The 19,226-nt window shown below is 75.8% G+C and overlaps 1 protein-coding gene across 4 annotated transcripts in view; it reads left to right on the top strand.

The window, feature by feature from the left end:
• Positions 1-19,226, top strand: part of SBF1 (SET binding factor 1) — a 117,298-nt gene that overhangs the window by 71,455 nt on the left and 26,617 nt on the right. For all 4 annotated transcript variants that reach the window (XM_075924298.2, XM_075924271.2, XM_075924264.2 and 1 more), the window contains exons 3-11: positions 740-877; positions 977-1,099; positions 2,505-2,615; positions 8,374-8,479; positions 9,843-9,975; positions 12,239-12,347; positions 12,899-13,012; positions 13,604-13,681; positions 15,442-15,555. In XM_075924298.2, the coding sequence (XP_075780413.2) occupies positions 740-877; positions 977-1,099; positions 2,505-2,615; positions 8,374-8,479; positions 9,843-9,975; positions 12,239-12,347; positions 12,899-13,012; positions 13,604-13,681; positions 15,442-15,555 (1,026 nt within the window). The remainder of the gene's footprint in view (positions 1-739; positions 878-976; positions 1,100-2,504; positions 2,616-8,373; positions 8,480-9,842; positions 9,976-12,238; positions 12,348-12,898; positions 13,013-13,603; positions 13,682-15,441; positions 15,556-19,226) is intronic.

Raw genomic sequence — 19,226 nt, 5'->3', positions numbered from 1 at the left:
TTCCAGTCCTATTATTCTATGATTCTATGATTCTATGAGCGGGCCGGGCGACCGGAGCAGGCCCCAGCCTCTCTTTACACTGGCCGCGAGGGGTGCCAGATGGCTGAAAGAAAATACCGAACACCCCCCTCATCGCCCCCCCCAAAAAAACAGTGGGAAAAAATTATGTTGAAGGGAAAAAGAAGGGGGGGGCCAAAGTTATTGAGGGGGGAAATAGCCCCCCCCCCCCCCCCACACACACACACACACACAGAGCCTCCGAGAACCTCGATCACTGCTAGCGGTTACCAGGTATAATCATTTAAAAACAAAACAAAAAACCTGAACGCGCTTCATTGGGGGGGGCGTGGCCAGGAAGGGAGCAGTGCTGGCCGAGAAGAAGGGGGGGCGGCAATGGGGCAATGGGAAGCAGGGCTGGTCATGGGGGCGGGGGCGGGTGGAATGGGGCTGGTCATGGGGGCTGGATATCGGGGGAGGGGGGAACTGGCCGGAAGGGGGTGGGGCTGCCCAGGAGTAAGGGGGGCGGGAAGCACAGCTTGGGGGGGAAGCACAGCTTGGATGGGGGAGCCCCGCGTGTGTGATTCCCACCGGTACTTGCCACGTCGGCGGGGCCGGGAGCCCAGCAGCCCGCCCTGAGGCGCCGGCCGGTCCCATGCGGCCCCCGGGAGTCCTGGCCGCCCGCTGGCCGGGGGAGGGGAGGGGGCTCCAGCTGACGCTCTCCCCCCTTCGCCTCCTGCAGTTTTGTCAGCCGAGCGGCTGGCAGCTCTTCAGCGAGCGGAACCCCCCCAGCTTCTTCGTGGCCGTCCTGACGGACATCAGCTCGGAGCGGCACTACTGCGCCTGCTTCACCTTCTGGGAGGCCGTGGAGCGCGCCCAGGTAACGCCCCGGGGGGCCCAGTGCCCGTGGGGCTGGCCGAGGGGCGCCGGGGAGGGGGCGTCTCCTCCCCCCTCACGTCCGGTCTCTCCCCCGTCTCAGGGCCACCCCAGGAAGGGCGAGGAGGAGGAGGAGGAGCCGTCGTCCCTCATCCAGCCCGCCCAGCTCTTTGCTCCCAAGAGTTTGGTGCTGGTGTCCCGCCTGGACCACACAGAGGTTTTCCGGGTAAGGGGGGGCGCGGGGCTGCCTCTGGGGAGCGGGGGGTGGGGGGGTCCGTGGCCCCGGGAACCTCCGCCCGCCCAGTGGCCAGCTTCTGAGCACCGTGCCCTGGTGCCTGCTCTGCCCTCGGGCGGCTTCCGCTCCACCCCCCCGCCCTGGGGAGCAGCCGGCCCGCGCTGGCTCCCCCCTCCTGCCCTCGAGCTGTCTGGCTCTGGAGCAGGGTGTGGCCCCCCCAGCTGGCCGCCCGCAGCCTCGCCCTCCCCCAGTAACATTCGAAGCTCCAGCTGTTCCTGGTGGGGCCTTTCTCCCATCTTTGGATTGCACCCGCTGCCCCTCCCGAGGCTGGGACGGGCCTGGTTACCGCCTGGCTTGTTTGCCGAGCTCTGCCCGAATGTCGCTGCTGCTTGCTGGCCAAGGCAGGCATGAGAGCCCTGGGCCAGCCGCCCTCTCGGGGGGCCGGAGGTGGGAGGCCGGGGGCGGCGGTGCCCTGTCTGCCTGTGGGGCCGGGGACGGCGGGGCCCTGCCTGCCTGTGGGGCCGGGGACGGCGGGGCCCTGCCTGCCTGGCGAGCTGGGGGGCGGGGGGCAGCGGGGCCCTGCCTGCCTGGCGAGCTGGGGGGCGGGGGGCGGCGGGGCCCTGCCTGCCTGGCGAGCTGGGGGGCGGGGGGCGGCGGGGCCCTGTCTGCCTGTGGGGCCGGGGACGGCGGGGCCCTGCCTGCCTGGCGAGCTGGGGGGCGGGGGGCAGCGGGGCCCTGCCTGCCTGGCGGGGCGGGGGGCGGCGGGGCCCTGCCTGCCTGGCGAGCTGGGGGGCAGGGGGCGGCGGGGCCCTGGCGAGCTGGGGGGCGGGGGGCGGCGGGGCCCTGCCTGCCTGGGGGGGCGGGGGGCGGCGGGGCCCTGCCTGCCTGGCGAGCTGGGGGGCGGGGGGCGGCGGGGCCCTGCCTGCCTGCCTGGGGGGCGGGGGACGGCGGGGCCCTGTCTGCCTGTGGGGCCGGGCCCTGCCTGCCTGGCGAGCTGGGGGGCGGGGGACGGCGGGGCCCTGCCTGCCTGGCGAGCCGGGGGGCGGCGGGGCCCTGCCTGCCTGGGGGGCGGGGGGCGGCGGGGCCCTGCCTGCCTGGGGGGCGGGGGGCGGCGGGGCCCTGTCTGCCTGGCGAGCTGGGGGGCGGGGGGCGGCGGGGCCCTGTCTGCCTGGCGAGCTGGGGGGCGGGGGACGGCGGGGCCCTGCCTGCCTGGCGAGCCGGGGGGCGGCGGGGCCCTGCCTGCCTGGCGAGCTGGGGGGCGGGGGATGGCGGGGCCCTGCCTGCCTGGCGAGCCGGGGGCCTGGCGCTGGGGCTGTTCTCCACGTGGCCGGGTGCCGGGGTCCCGGGGTCTGTCTGCCTCGGGCCCTGGCCACCCCTGTGCTCTGCGTCCCTGCAGAACAGCCTGGGTCTGATCTACACCATCTACGTGGACGGGCTGAGCGCGTCGCTGGAGAACGTCATCGGCAACCTCCTGACGTGCACCATCCCCATCACCGGGGGAGCTCAGGTGGGCGCCCGCTCCTCTCCCGGGGCCCCAGGGCAGCCGGGCGGGGCGGGCTGGGAACGGCGCAGGGGCACAGCGCCTGGGGGCGGGGGTGCTGTGGCTGCCGAGTGCTGGAGCTGGCGTCTCCCCGCGGGGCTAGGGCTGGGCCAGCAGCAACCGCCCGGCCTGCCCCGTCCCTGCCTCCTGCCGGCGGCTCAGGGCAGTGCCGGGAGTAGCCGGGGGCCGGGGACTGGCGCTGCCGCGGGGGGATCGGCCGCAGCCGGAGTCCTGGCTCGGCTCGCTCCACGTCGCGCCCTCCGGGAGAAGGGCCTGATGGCGGCGGGGGCCGGCCGCGCGGTCGCTGTGCGCACTGGGTGTGCGCCAGCAGCGCTGCTGCTCCTCCGTCTGCCGCGGGGCTTGGGAGGAGCTGGCACCACCCAGCGCCCTGGCGCCCGCCCTCGGGAACCGGGGCCACGCTCTGGGCCCCCCCCCACGCTCTGGCGTTCTCCCTCCCCCCCCCCCGTCCTCGGGAACCGGGGCCACGCTCTGGGCCCCCCCCCACGCTCTGGCGTTCTCCCTCCCCCCCCCCCGCCCTCGGGAACCGGGGCCACGCTCTGGGCCCCCCCCCACGCTCTGGCGTTCTCCCTCCCCCCCCCCCCCCGCCCTCGGGAACCGGGGCCACGCTCTGGGCCCCCCTCCCACGCTCTGGCGTTCTCCCTCCCCCCCCCCGCCCTCGGGAACCGGGGCCACGCTCTGGGCCCCCCTCCCACGCTCGGGCGTTCTCCCTCCCCCCCGCCCTCGGGAACCGGGGCCACGCTCTGGGCCCCCCTCCCACGCTCTGGCGTTCTCCCTACCCCCCGCCCTCGGGAACCAGGGCCACGCTCTGGGCCCCCTCCCACGCTCTGGCGTTCTCCCTCCCCCCCGCCCTCGGGAACCGGGGCCACGCTCTGGGCCCCCCTCCCACGCTCTGGCGTTCTCCCTCCCCCCCGCCCTCGGGAACCGGGGCCACGCTCTGGGCCCCCCTCCCACGCTCTGGCGTTCTCCCTCCCCCCCGCCCTCGGGAACCGGGGCCACGCTCTGGGCCCCCCTCCCACGCTCTGGCGTTCTCCCTCCCCCCCGCCCTCGGGAACCGGGGCCACGCTCTGGGCCCCCCTCCCACGCTCTGGCGTTCTCCCTCCCCCCCGCCCTCGGGAACCGGGGCCACGCTCTGGGCCCCCCTCCCACGCTCTGGTGTTCTCCCTCCCCCCCCCCCGCCCTCGGGAACCGGGGCCACGCTCTGGGCCCCCCTCCCACGCTCTGGCGTTCTCCCTCCCCCCCGCCCTCGGGAACCGGGGCCATGCTCTGGGCCCCCCTCCCACGCTCTGGCGTTCTCCCTCCCCCCCCCCGCCCTCGGGAACCGGGGCCATGCTCTGGGCCCCCTCCCACGCTCTGGCGTTCTCCCTCCCCCCCCCCCCCCGCCCTCGGGAACCGGGGCCATGCTCTGGGCCCCCTCCCACGCTCTGGTGTTCTCCCTCCCCCCCCCCCCCGCCCTCGGGAACCGGGGCCACGCTCTGGGCCCCCCTCCCACGCTCTGGCGTTCTCCCTCCCCCCCGCCCTCGGGAACCGGGGCCACGCTCTGGGCCCCCCCCCCACCCTCGGGAACCGGGGCCACCCTCTGGGCCCCCCTCCCACGCTCTGGCGTTCTCCCTACGCCCCGCCCTCGGGAACCGGGGCCACGCTCTGGGCCCCCCTCCCACGCTCTGGCGTTCTCCCTCCCCCCCGCCCTCGGGAACCGGGGCCACGCTCTGGGCCCCCCTCCCACGCTCTGGCGTTCTCCCTCCCCCCCCCGCCCTCGGGAACCGGGGCCACGCTCTGGGCCCCCCTCCCACGCTCTGGCGTTCTCCCTCCCCCCCGCCCTCGGGAACCGGGGCCATGCTCTGGGCCCCCTCCCACGCTCTGGCGTTCTCCCTCCCCCCCGCCCTCGGGAACCGGGGCCATGCTCTGGGCCCCCCTCCCACGCTCTGGCGTTCTCCCTCCCCCCCCCCGCCCTCGGGAACCGGGGCCATGCTCTGGGCCCCCTCCCACGCTCTGGCGTTCTCCCTCCCCCCCCCCCGCCCTCGGGAACCGGGGCCACGCTCTGGGCCCCCCTCCCACGCTCTGACGTTCTCCCTCCCCCCCGCCCTCGGGAACCGGGGCCACGCTCTGGGCCCCCCCCCCACCCTCGGGAACCGGGGCCACCCTCTGGGCCCCCCTCCCACGCTCTGGCGTTCTCCCTCCCCCCCGCCCTCGGGAACCGGGGCCACGCTCTGGGCCCCCCTCCCACGCTCTGGCGTTCTCCCTCCCCCCCGCCCTCGGGAACCGGGGCCACGCTCTGGGCCCCCCTCCCACGCTCTGGCGTTCTCCCTCCCCCCCCCGCCCTCGGGAACCGGGGCCACGCTCTGGGCCCCCCTCCCACGCTCTGGCGTTCTCCCTCCCCCCCGCCCTCGGGAACCGGGGCCATGCTCTGGGCCCCCCTCCCACGCTCTGGCGTTCTCCCTCCCCCCCGCCCTCGGGAACCGGGGCCACGCTCTGGGCCCCCCTCCCACGCTCTGGCGTTCTCCCTCCCCCCCCCCGCCCTCGGGAACCGGGGCCACGCTCTGGGCCCCCCTCCCACGCTCTGGCGTTCTCCCTCCCCCCCCGCCCTCGGGAACCGGGGCCACGCTCTGGGCCCCCTCCCACGCTCTGGCGTTCTCCCTCCCCCCCGCCCTCGGGAACCGGGGCCACGCTCTGGGCCCCCCTCCCACGCTCGGGCGTTCTCCCTCCCCCCCGCCCTCGGGAACCGGGGCCACGCTCTGGGCCCCCCTCCCACGCTCTGGCGTTCTCCCTCCCCCCCCGCCCTCGGGAACCGGGGCCACGCTCTGGGCACCCCTCCCACGCTCTGGCGTTCTCCCTCCCCCCCCGCCCTCGGGAACCGGGGCCACGCTCTGGGCCCCCCTCCCACGCTCGGGCGTTCTCCCTCCCCCCCGCCCTCGGGAACCGGGGCCACGCTCTGGGCCCCCCTCCCACGCTCTGGCGTTCTCCTCCCCCCCCCCTCCCACCCTCGGGAACCGGGGCCACGCTCTGGGCCCCCCTCCCATGCTCTGGCGTTCTCCCTCCCCCCCGCCCTCGGGAACCGGGGCCACGCTCTGGGCCCCCCTCCCACGCTCTGGCGTTCTCCTCCCCCCCCCCTCCCACCCTCGGGAACCGGGGCCACGCTCTGGGCCCCCCTCCCACGCTCTGGCGTTCTCCTCCCCCCCCCTCCCACCCTCGGGAACCGGGGCCACGCTCTGGGCCCCCCTCCCACGCTCGGGCGTTCTCCCTCCCCCCCGCCCTCGGGAACCGGGGCCACGCTCTGGGCCCCCCTCCCACGCTCTGGCGTTCTCCTCCCCCCCCCCTCCCACCCTCGGGAACCGGGGCCACGCTCTGGGCCCCCCTCCCACGCTCTGGTGTTCTCCCTCCCCCCCCGCCCTCGGGAACAGCCAGGCCACGCTCTGGGCCCCCCCCCCACACACACACTCTGGCGTTCTCCCCCTCCCCCCCACCCTCAGGAACAGCCTGGCTGTGCCCTCCAGGATCCAGTAGCTGGTGGGCTCCCAAGGGCTGGTGAGGGAGCCTGGGGGGGGGGGGGCGCGCCTCGCCCAGCGGCATGGGGAGTCTGGCAGGGCGGGCGGGTGAGAAGGCAGCCGTAGCCCAGGCGCTCACACGGCGTCTGACCGCTTCCCGAGCTGGGCGGCCTGCCCGGGGGCCTGGCTCGGAGTCTCGCTCGACTCGCACCGAAAGGCCTGGGCCGGGGGCCCGTCGGGTCGGGGCCGCCACAGGCTCGGCTGTCGTGCTGCCACGTGGCTCCCTTGCGTGGTGCTGGCCGGGAGCTGACGCGCCTGAACGTGCATCCTCGAGCTCGCGGAGCCCCGGCAGCCCCTCCGGCAGGGGCCGAGTCGCAGGCGCTGGCCAGGCCGGCTCCGGGATCCCTCCGGGTCAGCTGCCCCGTGGTGCCAGCGAGGGGGCCTGGAGGCCAGGGGTGTGCGATGCCCGCGGGGGAGGGGTCTCAGGCCCCAGGAGACGTGCCGGTTTGTCTCCACACTGTGGCTTGGGGCTGCCGGCCGGCCGGCCTGGGAGCATGCGCAAGACGCGGCGGGCGCCCTGGCCAGGGCTGCAGGCAGGCGACCGGCCCCTGGAGCGCAGAGGGGAGGTGCCGCCTGCCGGCCGGCCTGGGAGCATGCGCAAGACGCGGCGGGCGGCCTGGCCAGGGCTGCAGGCGGGCGACCGGCCCCTGGAGCGCAGAGGGGAGGTGCCGCCTGCCGGCCGGGGCCCAGGCCTGCTCCTGGCGCTGTCGGGCTGAGAGCGCCAGGCCTCGGCGGGGGCCAGGCTCAGGGACACGGCCCCGGGAGTGGGCAGTGGCCGTCGCCGTTGTGGGGCTGCACCCCGGGGAGACCCCCCCCCCCTTTCTGTGCTTTGCTTCCCTGCTGCTCTTCCTGCCTGTTGTTGTGGCTTCGCTGTGTGCGTCCGCCACGGCCTCCCTGGGCTGGCGGCTGCCGTGTGCGTCTCCTGGCCGCTGTGCTGAGTGTCGTGCCTGTAACTCACTGTGCTATCTCTGTCTGTCTCTATCAGCCTGCCGCGGAGGACGAAGCAGCGGTACGCACACCTTTTCTGCCATCCGGTCTGTCCCCTGCGGGGTCAGCGGGAGGAGAGCGTGTGCCCCGAGCGTTGTGTCCAGGCAGTGTCTGTGCTAGGGAGGCGGCTGCCCGCAGAAGGGCCTGCGTGTGCTGGGACCCAGCCGGGGCACTGGGCGTTCGCGCTCTGTTCCCAGCGCCTCTCGGGTGCCCGAGGCCCCCGGTGTGTTCTGGGAGCCACCGAGGGCCCACTGGGCACGCCCGTGCGGGTGTCGGGGGCCTCTGCGGCGGGGCAGCGGCCGGGGACGTGGGTGCTGCCGCCAAGGCTGAGCGGCGAGGAGAGGAGCGTGAGCCGTGGACCTGGGATCATACGGGTGGAGGGGACCCAGCTGTGAGCCGAGGCCGGGAGCCCGCCGGGAGGGGAGAGCTCAGCACAGGGCTACAGCAAATGATTGCGAGGGGGCCGTGGGTCCCCGTCCTTGCCGAGCCGCTGGCCCTGCGTGGAGGGGAGTTTGGCTCTGCGGCTCCCCCAGTCGCCTCGCGCTGCCTGGCCCAGGGTCCCGTGCCCCCGGCAGTGGGCAGGGCTGCCCTGGCTGCCGGGGGTGCCCAGCGGCTCTGTGGGGCAGCCCTGAGGCCGGGAGGAGTCACGCTGGCTGCGCTGGGAGAGACGCTGCAGCCCGTGGTGGGCGGCACGGGGTGTGAAGCTGGACGGTGTCCCCTTGGCCTCCCGAGGGGGGGCTCCTGCGCCCGGCCCGGTGCGCCCGAGGGGGGGGCTCCTGCGCCCGGCCCGGTGCGCCCGAGGGGGGGCTCCTGCGCCCGGCCCGGTGCGCCCGAGGGGGGGCTCCTCCGCCCGGCCCGGTGCGCCCGAGGGGGGGGCTCCTGCGCCCGGCCCGGTGCGCCCGAGGGGGGGCTCCTGCGCCCGGCCCGGTGCGCCCGAGGGGGGGGCTCCTGCGCCCGGCCCGGTGCGCCCGAGGGGGGGCTCCTGCGCCCGGCCCGGTGCGCCCGAGGGGGGGGCTCCTGCGCCCGGCCCGGTGCGCCCGAGGGGGGGCTCCTGCGCCCGGCCCGGTGCGCCCGAGGGGGGGCTCCTCCGCCCGAGGGGGGGCGCCCGCTGCTCCTGAGGTCGGCCGCCGGCTCCCAGGTGGCAGGTGCCCAGTGATGGGGGGTGTTTCTTGCAGAGGACCATCTCCCTCGGGGCAGGCGACCGGCAGGTGATCCAGACGCCCATCAACGACTCCCTCCCCGTCAGCAGCTGCAGCGTGGCCCTGCTCTTCCGGCAGCTGGGTGAGACTCCGGCCCGCCCCGCTCGGAGCCACGGGTGTGGAACAGCGTCAGGCCGGGCCTGTGCCCTCCGCGGGGGCGTCCCAGTGCCCCCCCCGTGCCCTCTGCGGGGGCCTCCCGGTGCCCCCCCCGTGCCCTCTGCGGGGGCCTCCCGGTGCCCCCCCCGTGCCCTCTGCGGGGGCCTCCCGGTGCGCCCCCCCCGTGCCCTCTGCGGGGGCCTCCCGGTGCCCCCCCCGTGCCCTCTGCGGGGGCCTCCCGGTGCCCCCCCCCCCGTGCCCTCTGCGGGGGCCTCCCGGTGCCCCCCCCCCCCGTGCCCTCTGCGGGGGCCTCCCGGTGCCCCCCCCCCCGTGCCCTCTGCGGGGGCCTCCCGGTGCCCCCCCCCTGCCCTCCGCGGGGGCCTCCCGGTGCCCCCCCCGTGCCCTCCGCGGGGGCCTCCCGGTGCCCCCCCCCCGTGCCCTCCGCGGGGGCCTCCCGGTGCCCCCCCCCCGTGCCCTCTGCGGGGGCGTCCCGGTGCCCCCCCCCCGTGCCCTCTGCGGGGGCGTCCCGGTGCCCCCCCCCCGTGCCCTCTGCGGGGGCGTCCCGGTGCCCCCCCCCCGTGCCCTCTGCGGGGGCGTCCCGGTGCCCCCCCCCCGTGCCCTCTGCGGGGGCGTCCCGGTGCCCCCCCCCCGTGCCCTCCGCGGGGGCCTCCCGGTGCCCCCCCCCTGTGCCCTCTGCGGGGGCGTCCCGGTGCCCCCCCCCGTGCCCTCCGCGGGGGCGTCCCGGTGCCCCCCCCGTGCCCTCCGCGGGGGCGTCCCGGTGCCCCCCCCGTGCCCTCCGCGGGGGCGTCCCGGTGCCCCCCCGTGCCCTCCGCGGGGGCGTCCCGGTGGCCCCCCGTGCCCTCCGCGGGGGCGTCCCGGTGCCCCCCCGTGCCCTCTGCGGGGGCGTCCCGGTGCCCCCCGTGCCCTCTGCGGGGGCGTCCCGGTGCCCCCCTCCCCGTGCCCTCTGCGGGGGTGTCCCGGTGCCCCCCCCGTGCCCTCTGCGGGGGCGTCCCGGTGCCCCCTCGTGCCGTTTTCCTGACCTTGGCTTTCAGCTTGGTGCTCCACCCCCGACTCTGCCTTCCTCCTGCCTGGAAGGGCGGGAGCCGGCGGTGCTGTGTGGGGCCACTGGGCTGCCCTGGCAGTGGGCACCTAGGTAGAGAGCAGGGGGGCTGCACCCCCAGGAGCCCCTGCCTAGCCCAGGCCCCGCCGTGGCAGCTGCTGGGGCTGTCGCCGGGGACACGACCCTCCCGCCCCCAGGCAGCCGGGGCAGGTGTGGGGGTGGGGAGGCCGGGGCGGCCCTTGGCAAGACTCCGCCTGCGAGCGCTGGGCTCTGCCCCTTCTCTCCCCAGGGATCACCAACGTGCTCTGCCTCTTCTGCGCGGCGCTCAGCGAGCACAAGATCCTGTTTCTCTCCAGCAGCTACCAGCGGCTCACGGACGCCTGCCGGGCCCTGCTGGCCCTCCTGTTCCCCCTCAAGTACAGGTGAGGGGTGGCCGGGCCTGCCAGGGGAGGGGCGTCTGGCTGCTTGGGAAGCTCCCGTCCATGGCTCGGGGGGGTACAACCGTGAAATCCCCCCTCCCCTCCCGCAGCAAAACACGAACAACCTGAGCTCCACTCCCCCGGGCGAAACCTGGGCTGGAGCCCTGCTGCCTGCCTCCTCCCAGCCCGGGCACTGCCGCTGCGCCGCCTGGCAGGAGACGGGGTGTCCCCGGCCGGGGGCCACGGGGATCGGGGCCTGGGGGTTCCCCGTGTGATGCCCTCCGGGCCGAGGTCGCTGCAGGCCTGCCTGGGATGGGGGAAACCCGCGGCTTCAGGAGCCCCCGTCCCCGCCGCAGGGCCGTCCCGTCAGATGGCCAGCTGCCGCTGCTGGACCGCAGGGCGCCCTGCCCGCCCCCGCCCCGCCCTGCCGCCCCCCCGCCCTGCCTGCCCCCCTGCCCTGCCTGCCCCCCCGCCCCGCCCCGCCCCGCCCTGGCCTGCCCCGCCCCGCCCCGCCCCGCCCCGGCCTGCCTGCCCCGCCCCGGCCTGCCTGCCTGCCTGCCTGCCTGCCCCGCCCCGCCCCGCCCCGCCCCGCCCCGCCCCGCCCCGCCCCGCCCCGCCCCGCCCCGCCCTGCCCTGCCTGCCCCCCCGCCCTGCCTGCCCCGCCCCGCCCCCCGCCCCGCCCCGGCCGGCCTGCCTGCCTGCCTGCCTGCCTGCCTGCCTGCCCCGCCCCCGCCCCGCCCCGCCCGCCCGCGGGGAGCTGCTGTCGGCTCAGGCACGGAGCTGCCTTCCCAGCCCTGGGCGGAGTCCCTGAGCCCTCCCCCGGCCGGGCGGCACAGACGTGTCCTTGCGGCTGCTGGCTCCCTCCCCGGGCGCCCGGCCCAGCGCCCGGCTACCCAGGGCGGCCCCGGGGCTCCACACTTGCCCTGAGAGTGGGCGGCCTGGCCCCAGCGTTGGCGGCAGCGGTTGGGCTCCCAGGCCGGCCTGCGAGCCAGCGGAACCAGCCTTCGCTCACCTGGCCGCTGGTGCTGGAGGAAGGCAGGGGGTGGGGATTCGGGGCACCCCCCGGCCATCGCGCCTCCCCCCGTGGGCTCCGCAGCACCCCCAGCCCCTGTGTGACGGCGACCCCGCCCCTGCCCCCCGCCCGCAGCGAGATGCCAGCGGCACAGGCGGGTTCTTGCTCCTCGGAGGCCCGGCCCGGCCCGGGTTCGACGTGGACGTTGGAGTCAGGGCCAGGCAGCCTCAGCCCCCTTGGGGCGGGTCCACAGGCCCCTGAGCCCTCAGTGCTCAGCTGTGCCTCTTCTCTCCATGGTTCCCAGCCCAGACTGCCCCCCTCTCAGCCACGGGTCGCTCACCCCCCCCCCCGCTCAAACCCCTTCCCCTGGCCAGGTGGGGTGTTGCTAGGCCATGGCCAAGGCGCCTGCCCCCGACCCCCGCTGGGCCGTGCTACAGACACAGGCCAGTGGGGGGCACCCACAGTGCCTGCCCAGCCAGCGTGGGCCCAGGGCCCCAGACGCAGGAGAGAAGCAGCAGTTCCCCCGTGGCCTAGTGGGGGGTGTCTGCCCTGTACCCCGGGTCCCCCTGCGCCGTGCGGTTCCCACTGACCCACCCGATAACAGGCCCTTCCCGGGGAGAGGCAAAGGGAGGGAGGTGGAGACGGACACCAGGTTTCGGGGGAAGGGTCAGTTGCTGGCTGGGAACCATGAAGGTAACAGCCTTAGCTGAGAGTCTGGGGGGGCAAAGGACCCCCTAACCCGGGGGGGTGAGGCTGCCTGGCCCTGACTCCTGTAGCCGCGTCACATCTGTGCTGGGCTGGATCCCGGAGCAGCAATAACCCCCCCCCTCCCCCCGTTCTCCTGGCTGGCGGAGTCTGGTCTTGCTGCTACAGGGGTGCACGATCAGGGGAACCCCGACGCGCCGTCTCACCCCCTTCCAAGTGTTGCCTCCTGCTCTTCCGGAGTCCTCTGGCCAGCGCTCACCACCGCCTGTGCCTCCTGCCGGCTCCCCGAGGCCACAGGCGAGCTGCCGACTGTACCTGCGCCTGTTTGTCAGTCGGATCCGTAACTCCCAGCGCCTGTCTCTAGCGTTTCCCCCCCGCCATGGTCTGCGATCGTCTGGGGCCAGGATCCCTGCACCATCGTCCCCGGGGCTCTGACCCGATTCCCTGGGGGCTGTTGCAGGCCCCGGGCTCTGAGCACGGCTGAGCAGGGGCGGGGTGGGCCCCAGCGTTGCTCCTCAGGGCCGCCGTGACCGTCTGCTTTGCTCGCAGTTTCACCTACGTGCCCATCCTGCCTGCCCAGCTGCTGGAGGTGCTCAGCACGCCCACGCCCTTCATCATCGGCGTCAGCTCCATCTTCCAGGCGGAGACGCAGGAGCTGGTGAGGCCCCGCGCCGGGATCCCCGGCCAGCTCGTCGGCAGAGCTCCTGGGTGGGGCGATGGACACGCCCTGCTGGGCCGGCGGGGCGAGCGCCCGGCGCGGCGCCAGGGCTGGGTGCGGGGCCCGTCTCCACCAGGGTTGCGCCGGGCATGTGGTCGGCCAGAAGGCGGCAGGGGCTTCCCGCCGTCTGAGCGCCTGCTTGGGGTGTTGGTGTCGCTCGCCGGCAGGAGCCTGCACGGCCTCAGTGACGCGTTGAAATCTGGGTGAAACTGGCCGGTTTGGCAGGGAGCGAGCCTGTGGGTGGGGCGGGGCCGGTCGCGGGGGGCGTAAAGCCGAGGCCCCGATCCCGGCACTCTCCTGCCGGCCGGCTCAGCTGGAATCCGCGGCCTTGGCGCTCTCCTCCCCGGTGCGCAGCGTTTGTCGGGCACCGGGCCAGGTCGTGGGGACTGTGGAGCTCTGGGCTTGGGGGGAGGGGAGAGACTTCAGTCCAGGCCCCTCCCCCTTTGCCGGGGGCGGGGCCTGCCTGCTCACGCCTGCCCGGCCGCTTTCAGCTGGACGTCATTGTGGCAGACCTGGACGGGGGCACGGTGACCGTCCCGGAGTGCATCCAGATCTCCCTGCTGCCGGAGCCGCTGCTCCACCAGACGCGAGAAGCCCTCTCCATGGTACGTGGGGCAGGTGCTGGGGCGAGTTCAAGCACAGCCAGATCCGGGGGGAGACCCTGTCCCTTGAGCTGCCCCCCCCCTCCCCATGGGGCACGCTGGGCCGGGAGCCTGGCGAACTCTCCCGCCCGGGAGCGGCTGGCTGCGGGTCAGTTCGGTCGCCCGTCTCGAACGCGCTCGGCCGTCCGGAGGGGCACAGCAACGTCAGGCAGCCGCCAAGACTGCGCTCGGTGTGGGCAGCTTCCGACAGAGCAGGGCTTGGAGCCAAAGTCCACAGGCCCTGGGGGGCCTGGTCCTGGAGACTTCCTGGCGCTCCCACCCCCCTCGTGGGCCCGGGCCCAGCCCCAGGCCGTGCCGGGAGGGTGCAGGGAGCCGTCAGCCCGACCTGAGGGCACGAGAGACCCGCGTGGTCGTCTAGCCGGCCGGGAGCGGCGCAGGCCCAGGAATTCCAGCTGCGCTGCCTGGCAGCCCAAAGGCACCGCGCCCGCAGGGGGGCAGGGCCCGGTGCCGCCTGCTCTGGGGTGCCCCTTCCTGCTGGTGGCCAAGTTCCCAGCGCACTGGGCTGCCCCACTGAGCACACTCTGCTTGTGGCAGGTCTTGGACCCCGAACTGGAGGTGGCCGACTTAGCATTCCCGCCCTCCACCGTCTCCGTCTCCTCCCTCAAAATGCAGGTGAGTTTGGGGGCGGGGCGGGGGCGGCAGGGCACGGGGGTGGGCGTGCAGAGTGGGGGGTGGGTGTACAGAGGAGCTGTGGGGCACAGAGGCGGGCATGCGGGCGGGGCCCGGCGTGCAGAGGAGCACCGGGGCCCAGGGGCAGGCATGCAGAGTCGGGGGGGCGGAGTGCAGAGGAGCACCGGGGCCCAGGGGCATTCGTGCAGAGTGGGGGGGGCGGAGTGCAGAGGAGCACCGGGGGCGGGCGTGCAGAGTGGGGGGGGTGCAGAGGAGCACCGGGGCCTGGGGGCAGGCGTGCAGAGTGGGGGGGGTGCAGAGGAGCACTGGGGGCGGGCGTGCAGAGTGGGGGGGGGTGCAGAGTGGGGGGGTGCAGAGGAGCACCGGGGCCTGGGGGCAGGCGTGCAGAGTGGGGGGGGGGTGCAGAGGAGCACTGGGGGCGGGCGTGCAGAGTGGGGGGGGGTGCAGAGGAGCACCGGGGGTGGGCGTGCAGAGTGGGGGGGGTGCAGAGGAGCACCGGGGCCTGGGGGCAGGCGTGCAGAGTGGGGGGGGGGGGTGCAGAGGAGCACCGGGGGCGGGCGTGCAGAGTGGGGGGGGTGCAGAGGAGCACCGGGGGCGGGCGTGCAGAGTGGGGGGGTGCAGAGGAGCACCGGGGGCGGGCGTGCAGAGTGGGGGGGGGTGCAGAGGAGCGCCGGGGGCGGGCGTGCAGAGTGGGGGGGGGGTGCAGAGGAGCACCGGGGGCGGGCGTGCAGAGTGGGGGGGGTGCAGAGGAGCACCGGGGGCGGGCGTGCAGAGTGGGGGGGGGTGCAGAGGAGCGCCGGGGCGGGCGTGCAGAGTGGGGGGGGGTGCAGAGGAGCACTGGGGGCGGGCGTGCAGAGTGGGGGGGGTGCAGAGGAGCACCGGGGGCGGGCGTGCAGAGTGGGGGGGGGGGTGCAGAGGAGCACCGGGGCGGGCGTGCAGAGAGGGGGGGTGCAGAGGAGCACCGGGGGCGGACGTGCGGAGTGGGGGGGTGCAGAGGAGCACCGGGGACGGGCGTGCGGAGTGGGGGGGGTGCAGAGGAGCACCGGGGACGGGCGTGCGGAGTGGGGGGGGTGCAGAGGAGCGCCGGGGGCGGGCGTGCGGAATGGGGGGGGTGCAGAGGAGCACCGGGGGCGGGCGTGCGGAGTGGGGGGGGGTGCAGAGGAGCACCGGGGGTGGGCGTGTGGAGTGGGGGGGGGTGCAGAGGAGCACCGGGGACGGGCGTGCGGAGTGGGGGGGGTGCAGAGGAGCACCGGGGGCGGGCGTGCGGAGTGGGGGGGGTGCAGAGGAGCACCGGGGGCGGGTGTGCGGAGTGGGGGGGGGTGCAGAGGAGCACCGGGGGCGGGCGTGCGGAGTGGGGGGGGGTGCAGAGGAGCACCGGAGGCTGCTGTTGAGTTCCAGGGCCTGGGACAAGGGGGGCGGAAGCGTCCGTCTCAGGCTGCTTAAGGGGCTGCCGGTGGGTTGCAAGTGGCGGGGCAGGAGGTGAGGTTCAGGGCTAGAGGGGAGGGTCCCCTGGCTCTCTGCAGGGGCTGCCGGTCACCCCGTCTGGGGGCCTGGGGCAGCTCCTTCAGCACCCATGGGCCTCGTAAGCACCAAGCACCCCCCTCTGTTCTGCTTGGTGCGGTGGGAGGGGCGGGAGCTTCCTCCGCCCTCCCCGTCCCATCCCCGCTTTCCTGCCTGCCCGGGCTGGCTCAGCCCTGTCCGCTGCCGCGGCGCCTGACCACTCTGCGCTTCCCTTGCTGCAGGACAAGGAGATCCGCGCCGTCTTCCTCCGCCTCTTTGCACAGCTGCTGCAGGGCTACCGCTGGTGCCTGCACATCATCCGCATCCACCCCGAGCCCGTCATCCGCTTCCACAAGGTGAGCGCGGCCGGGGGGCCGGACACACCCGTGGGGGCCGAGCGCAGGCCACCGGGGAAGCGGGAGGAGGAGGTTACCCCGCACACCCGGGGGTGCAGAGCAGGACGGCAGGGAGGAGGAAGTTACCCCGCACACCCGGGGGTGCAGAGCAGGACGGCAGGGAGGAGGAGGTTACCCCGCACACCCGGGGGTGCAGAGCAGGACGGCAGGGAGGAGGAGGTTACCCCGCACACCGGGGGGTGCAGAGCAGGACGGCAGGGAGGAGGAAGTTACCCCGCACACACCCAGGGGTGCAGAGCAGGACGGCAGGGAGGAGGAAGTTACCCCGCACACCGGGGGGTGCAGAGCAGGACGGCAGGGAGGAGGAAGTTACCCCGCACACCCGGGGGTGCAGGGCAGGACGGCAGGGAGGAGGAAGTTACCCCGCACACCCTGATCTCTTCCCCCACACGGGCGCCTGAGGAAGTGATGTCTCCAACCACCCACGTGGACTCCCCGGGAGGGGGCTGGCGCCGGTACCCGCCGTATTGCAGGCGGGTTAATACGCATCCTCCGGGCTCCGCTCGGAATGCGTCTGCGCCCACGGACGCAAGCCGACAGCTGGGCTTTGGGAGAGATTGGCCCCCCCGCCGCCCACCTCGCCCTGCCCGCGTCCCCACCGCCACATCCCGCTGGCTGGGAAGGGCCTGGCACCAGCGGGGCCCAAGCCCAGCCCAAGAGCATCGAGTCGTCCAGACCGAGCCCCGTTCAGATCTGGCGCTTCACCAGAGCGGCGCTGCCTCGGCCCGGGGGGTTGCTGGGCCCACGCTGTGTGCTGGCTCCTGCCGGCTGCCAGGCCTTGCCGTGCCGTGAGGGAGAGAGCCGGCTGGGCCGTGCGGCTCAGGCCTGGCCAGACGCTCTCGGCCGGGGCCTGCTCAGGTGGCAGGGCTCCAGAAGTGGCGTCCCAAGTGACGTCTCCCTGGTGCGTGCTCGGCGGGCCGGGGCCCCGGGGCGAGGGCGGCGGCAGAGGGCCCGGCTGGTGTGTGATCGGCGGGCCGGGGCCCCGGGGCGAGGGCGGCGGCAGAGGGCCCGGCTGGTGTGTGATCGGCGGGCCGGGGCCCCGGGGCGAGGGCGGCGGCAGAGGGCCCGGCTGGTGCGTGATCGGCGGGCCGGGGCCCCGGGGCGAGGGCGGCGGCAGAGGGCCCGGATGGTGCGTGATCGGCGGGCCGGGGCCCCGGGGCGAGGGCGGCGGCAGAGGGCCCGGCTGGTGTGTGATCGGCGGGCCGGGGCCCCGGGGCGAGGGCGGCGGCAGAGGGCCCGGCTGGTGTGTGATCGGCGGGCCGGGGCCCCGGGGCAAGGGCGGCGGCAGAGGGCCCGGATGGTGCGTGATCGGCGGGCCGGGGCCCCGGGGCGAGGGCGGCGGCAGAGGGCCCAGCTGGTGTGTGATGGGCGGGCCGGGGCCCCGCGGCGAGGGCGGCGGCAGAGGGCCCGGCTGGTGCGTGATCGGCGGGCCGGGGCCCCGCGGCGAGGGCGACGGCAGAGGGCCCGGCTGGTGCGTGATTGGCGGGCCGGGGCCCCGGGGCGAGGGCGGCGGCAGAGGGCCCGGCTGGTGCGTGATCGGCGGGCCGGGGCCCCGCGGCGAGGGCGGCGGCAGAGGGCCCGGCTGGTGTGTGATCGGCGGGCCGGGGCCCCGGGGCGAGGGCGGCGGCAGAGGGCCCGGCTGGTGCGTGATCGGCGGGCCGGGGCCCCGGGGCGAGGGCGGCGGCAGAGGGCCCGGCTGGTGCGTGATCGGCGGGCCGGGGCCCCGGGGCGAGGGCGGCGGCAGAGGGCCCGGCTGGTGTGTGATCGGCGGGCCGGGGCCCCGGGGCGAGGGTGATGGCAGAGGGCCCGGCTGGTGCGTGATCGGCGGGCCGGGGCCCCGGGGCGAGGGCGGCGGCAGAGGGCCCGGCTGGTGCGTGATCGGCGGGCCGGGGCCCCGGGGCGAGGGCGGCGGCAGAGGGCCCGGCTGGTGTGTGCTCGGCGGGCCGGGGCCCCGGGGCGAGGGTGATGGCAGAGGGCCCGGCTGGTGCGTGATCGGCGGGCCGGGGCCCCGGGGCGAGGGCGGCGGCAGAGGGCCCGGCTGGTGCGTGATCGGCGGGCCGGGGCCCCGGGGCGAGGGCGGCGGCAGAGGGCCCGGCTGGTGCGTGATCGGCGGGCCGGGGCCCCGGGGCGAGGGTGATGGCAGAGGGCCCGGCTGGTGCGTGATCGGCGGGCCGGGGCCCCGGGGCGAGGGCGGCGGCAGAGGGCCCGGCTGGTGCGTGATCGGCGGGCCGGGGCCCCGGGGCGAGGGCGGCGGCAGAGGGCCCGGCTGGTGCGTGATCGGCGGGCCGGGGCCCCGGGGCGAGCGCTGTTCATGTGGCGATTTGCGCTGCACCGGCACCTTCGCTAAGTGTTTTGTGGCCCCGGGATGCTCCGTAAAGGCCCCGCGGTTTGGAATTACAGGCGGGCCCTCCGCCCAGCCAGAGCCCGTTCACGGCTCGCTGCACGCAGGCAGGTGAAGCAGTCGGCTTCCCGCCCCGCCTGGCCGGCCCGTGGCTCCACCCGCTGAGCGCCCGGCCTTGGCAAGGCAGCCTCTTTGCACAGTGCTCTGCCCCTCGGGCTGGGCAGTCTGAGCCGCGCCCGTAGCGCTCTCGGGGTCGGTTCTGCTTGTGAGTCCCCCGGGCTCCCGCGTCTCCCAGCCCCGAGCGTGGCTTCGCTCTCCCTGCTGCGGAGCCTCCCAGAACGGGGCTGGACCCGCAGCCCATGACATCCGCAGCGGTCCCGGGAGCAAAGGGGCCCTTCCCGTGCTCAGTTCCAACGTTCCAGCCACAGGCGGGTTGTTTCCATCCCTGTGCGGAATAAATTATGTGCACCAAGGCAAGGGCGGATGTGCACCACCAGGGGAACAAACCTGGCTGGGGGCGCCTGCTAATCGTCTGGAATCACAAGAGCACAGCTTACAGGGAACCCTGCCGAGTTCCTGAGGATCTCCCTCCCCATGAGCAGTGTGTGCGGGGACGGGGGGCTGTCTGCTCTGTGACCCGGGGTCCCCCTGCGCCGTGCAATTCCCACTGACTCACCCACGTGTGTTAGCCCGGACACCTGGGCCCAGCCGGAGCAGATAACGGGATTCCTGGGGGAGCCCAACACGAGGCTCAGGGGGAAGGGGCAGTTGCTGGCTGGGGAACGTGAAGGAAGCCTCCTAAGCTGGGGGCTGAGGGTGTAAGGGGGGGGCTGGACCCCCTCCCCCAAGGGGGCTGAGGGTGTAAGGGGGGGCATGGACCCCCTCCCCCAAGGGGGCTGAGGGTGTAAGGGGGGGGCATGGACCCCCTCCCCCAAGGGGGCTGAGGGTGTAAGGGGGGGATGGACCCCCTCCCCCAAGGGGGCTGAGGGTGTAAGGGGGAGAGATGGACCCCCCTACCCCAATGGGGCTGGACCCCCTCCCCCAAGGGGGCTGAGGGTGTAAGGGGGGAGATGGACCCCCCTCCCCCAAGGGGGCTGAGGGTGTAAGGGGGGGGCTGGACCCCCTCCCCCAAGGGGGCTGAGGGTGTAAGGGGGAGAGATGGACCCCCCTACCCCAATGGGGCTGGACCCCCTCCCCCAAGGTGGCTGAGGGTGTAAGGGGGGAGATGGACCCCCCTCCCCCAAGGGGGCTGAGGGTGTAAGGGGGGGGC

Source organism: Pelodiscus sinensis, chromosome 1 (assembly GCF_052426305.1).
Source record: "Pelodiscus sinensis isolate ZL-2025 chromosome 1, ASM5242630v1, whole genome shotgun sequence".
In the NCBI taxonomy this organism is placed as follows: domain Eukaryota; kingdom Metazoa; phylum Chordata; order Testudines; family Trionychidae; genus Pelodiscus; species Pelodiscus sinensis.
Note: the sequence above shows the minus strand (reverse complement) of the source record. Positions and strands in the feature narration are given on the sequence as shown.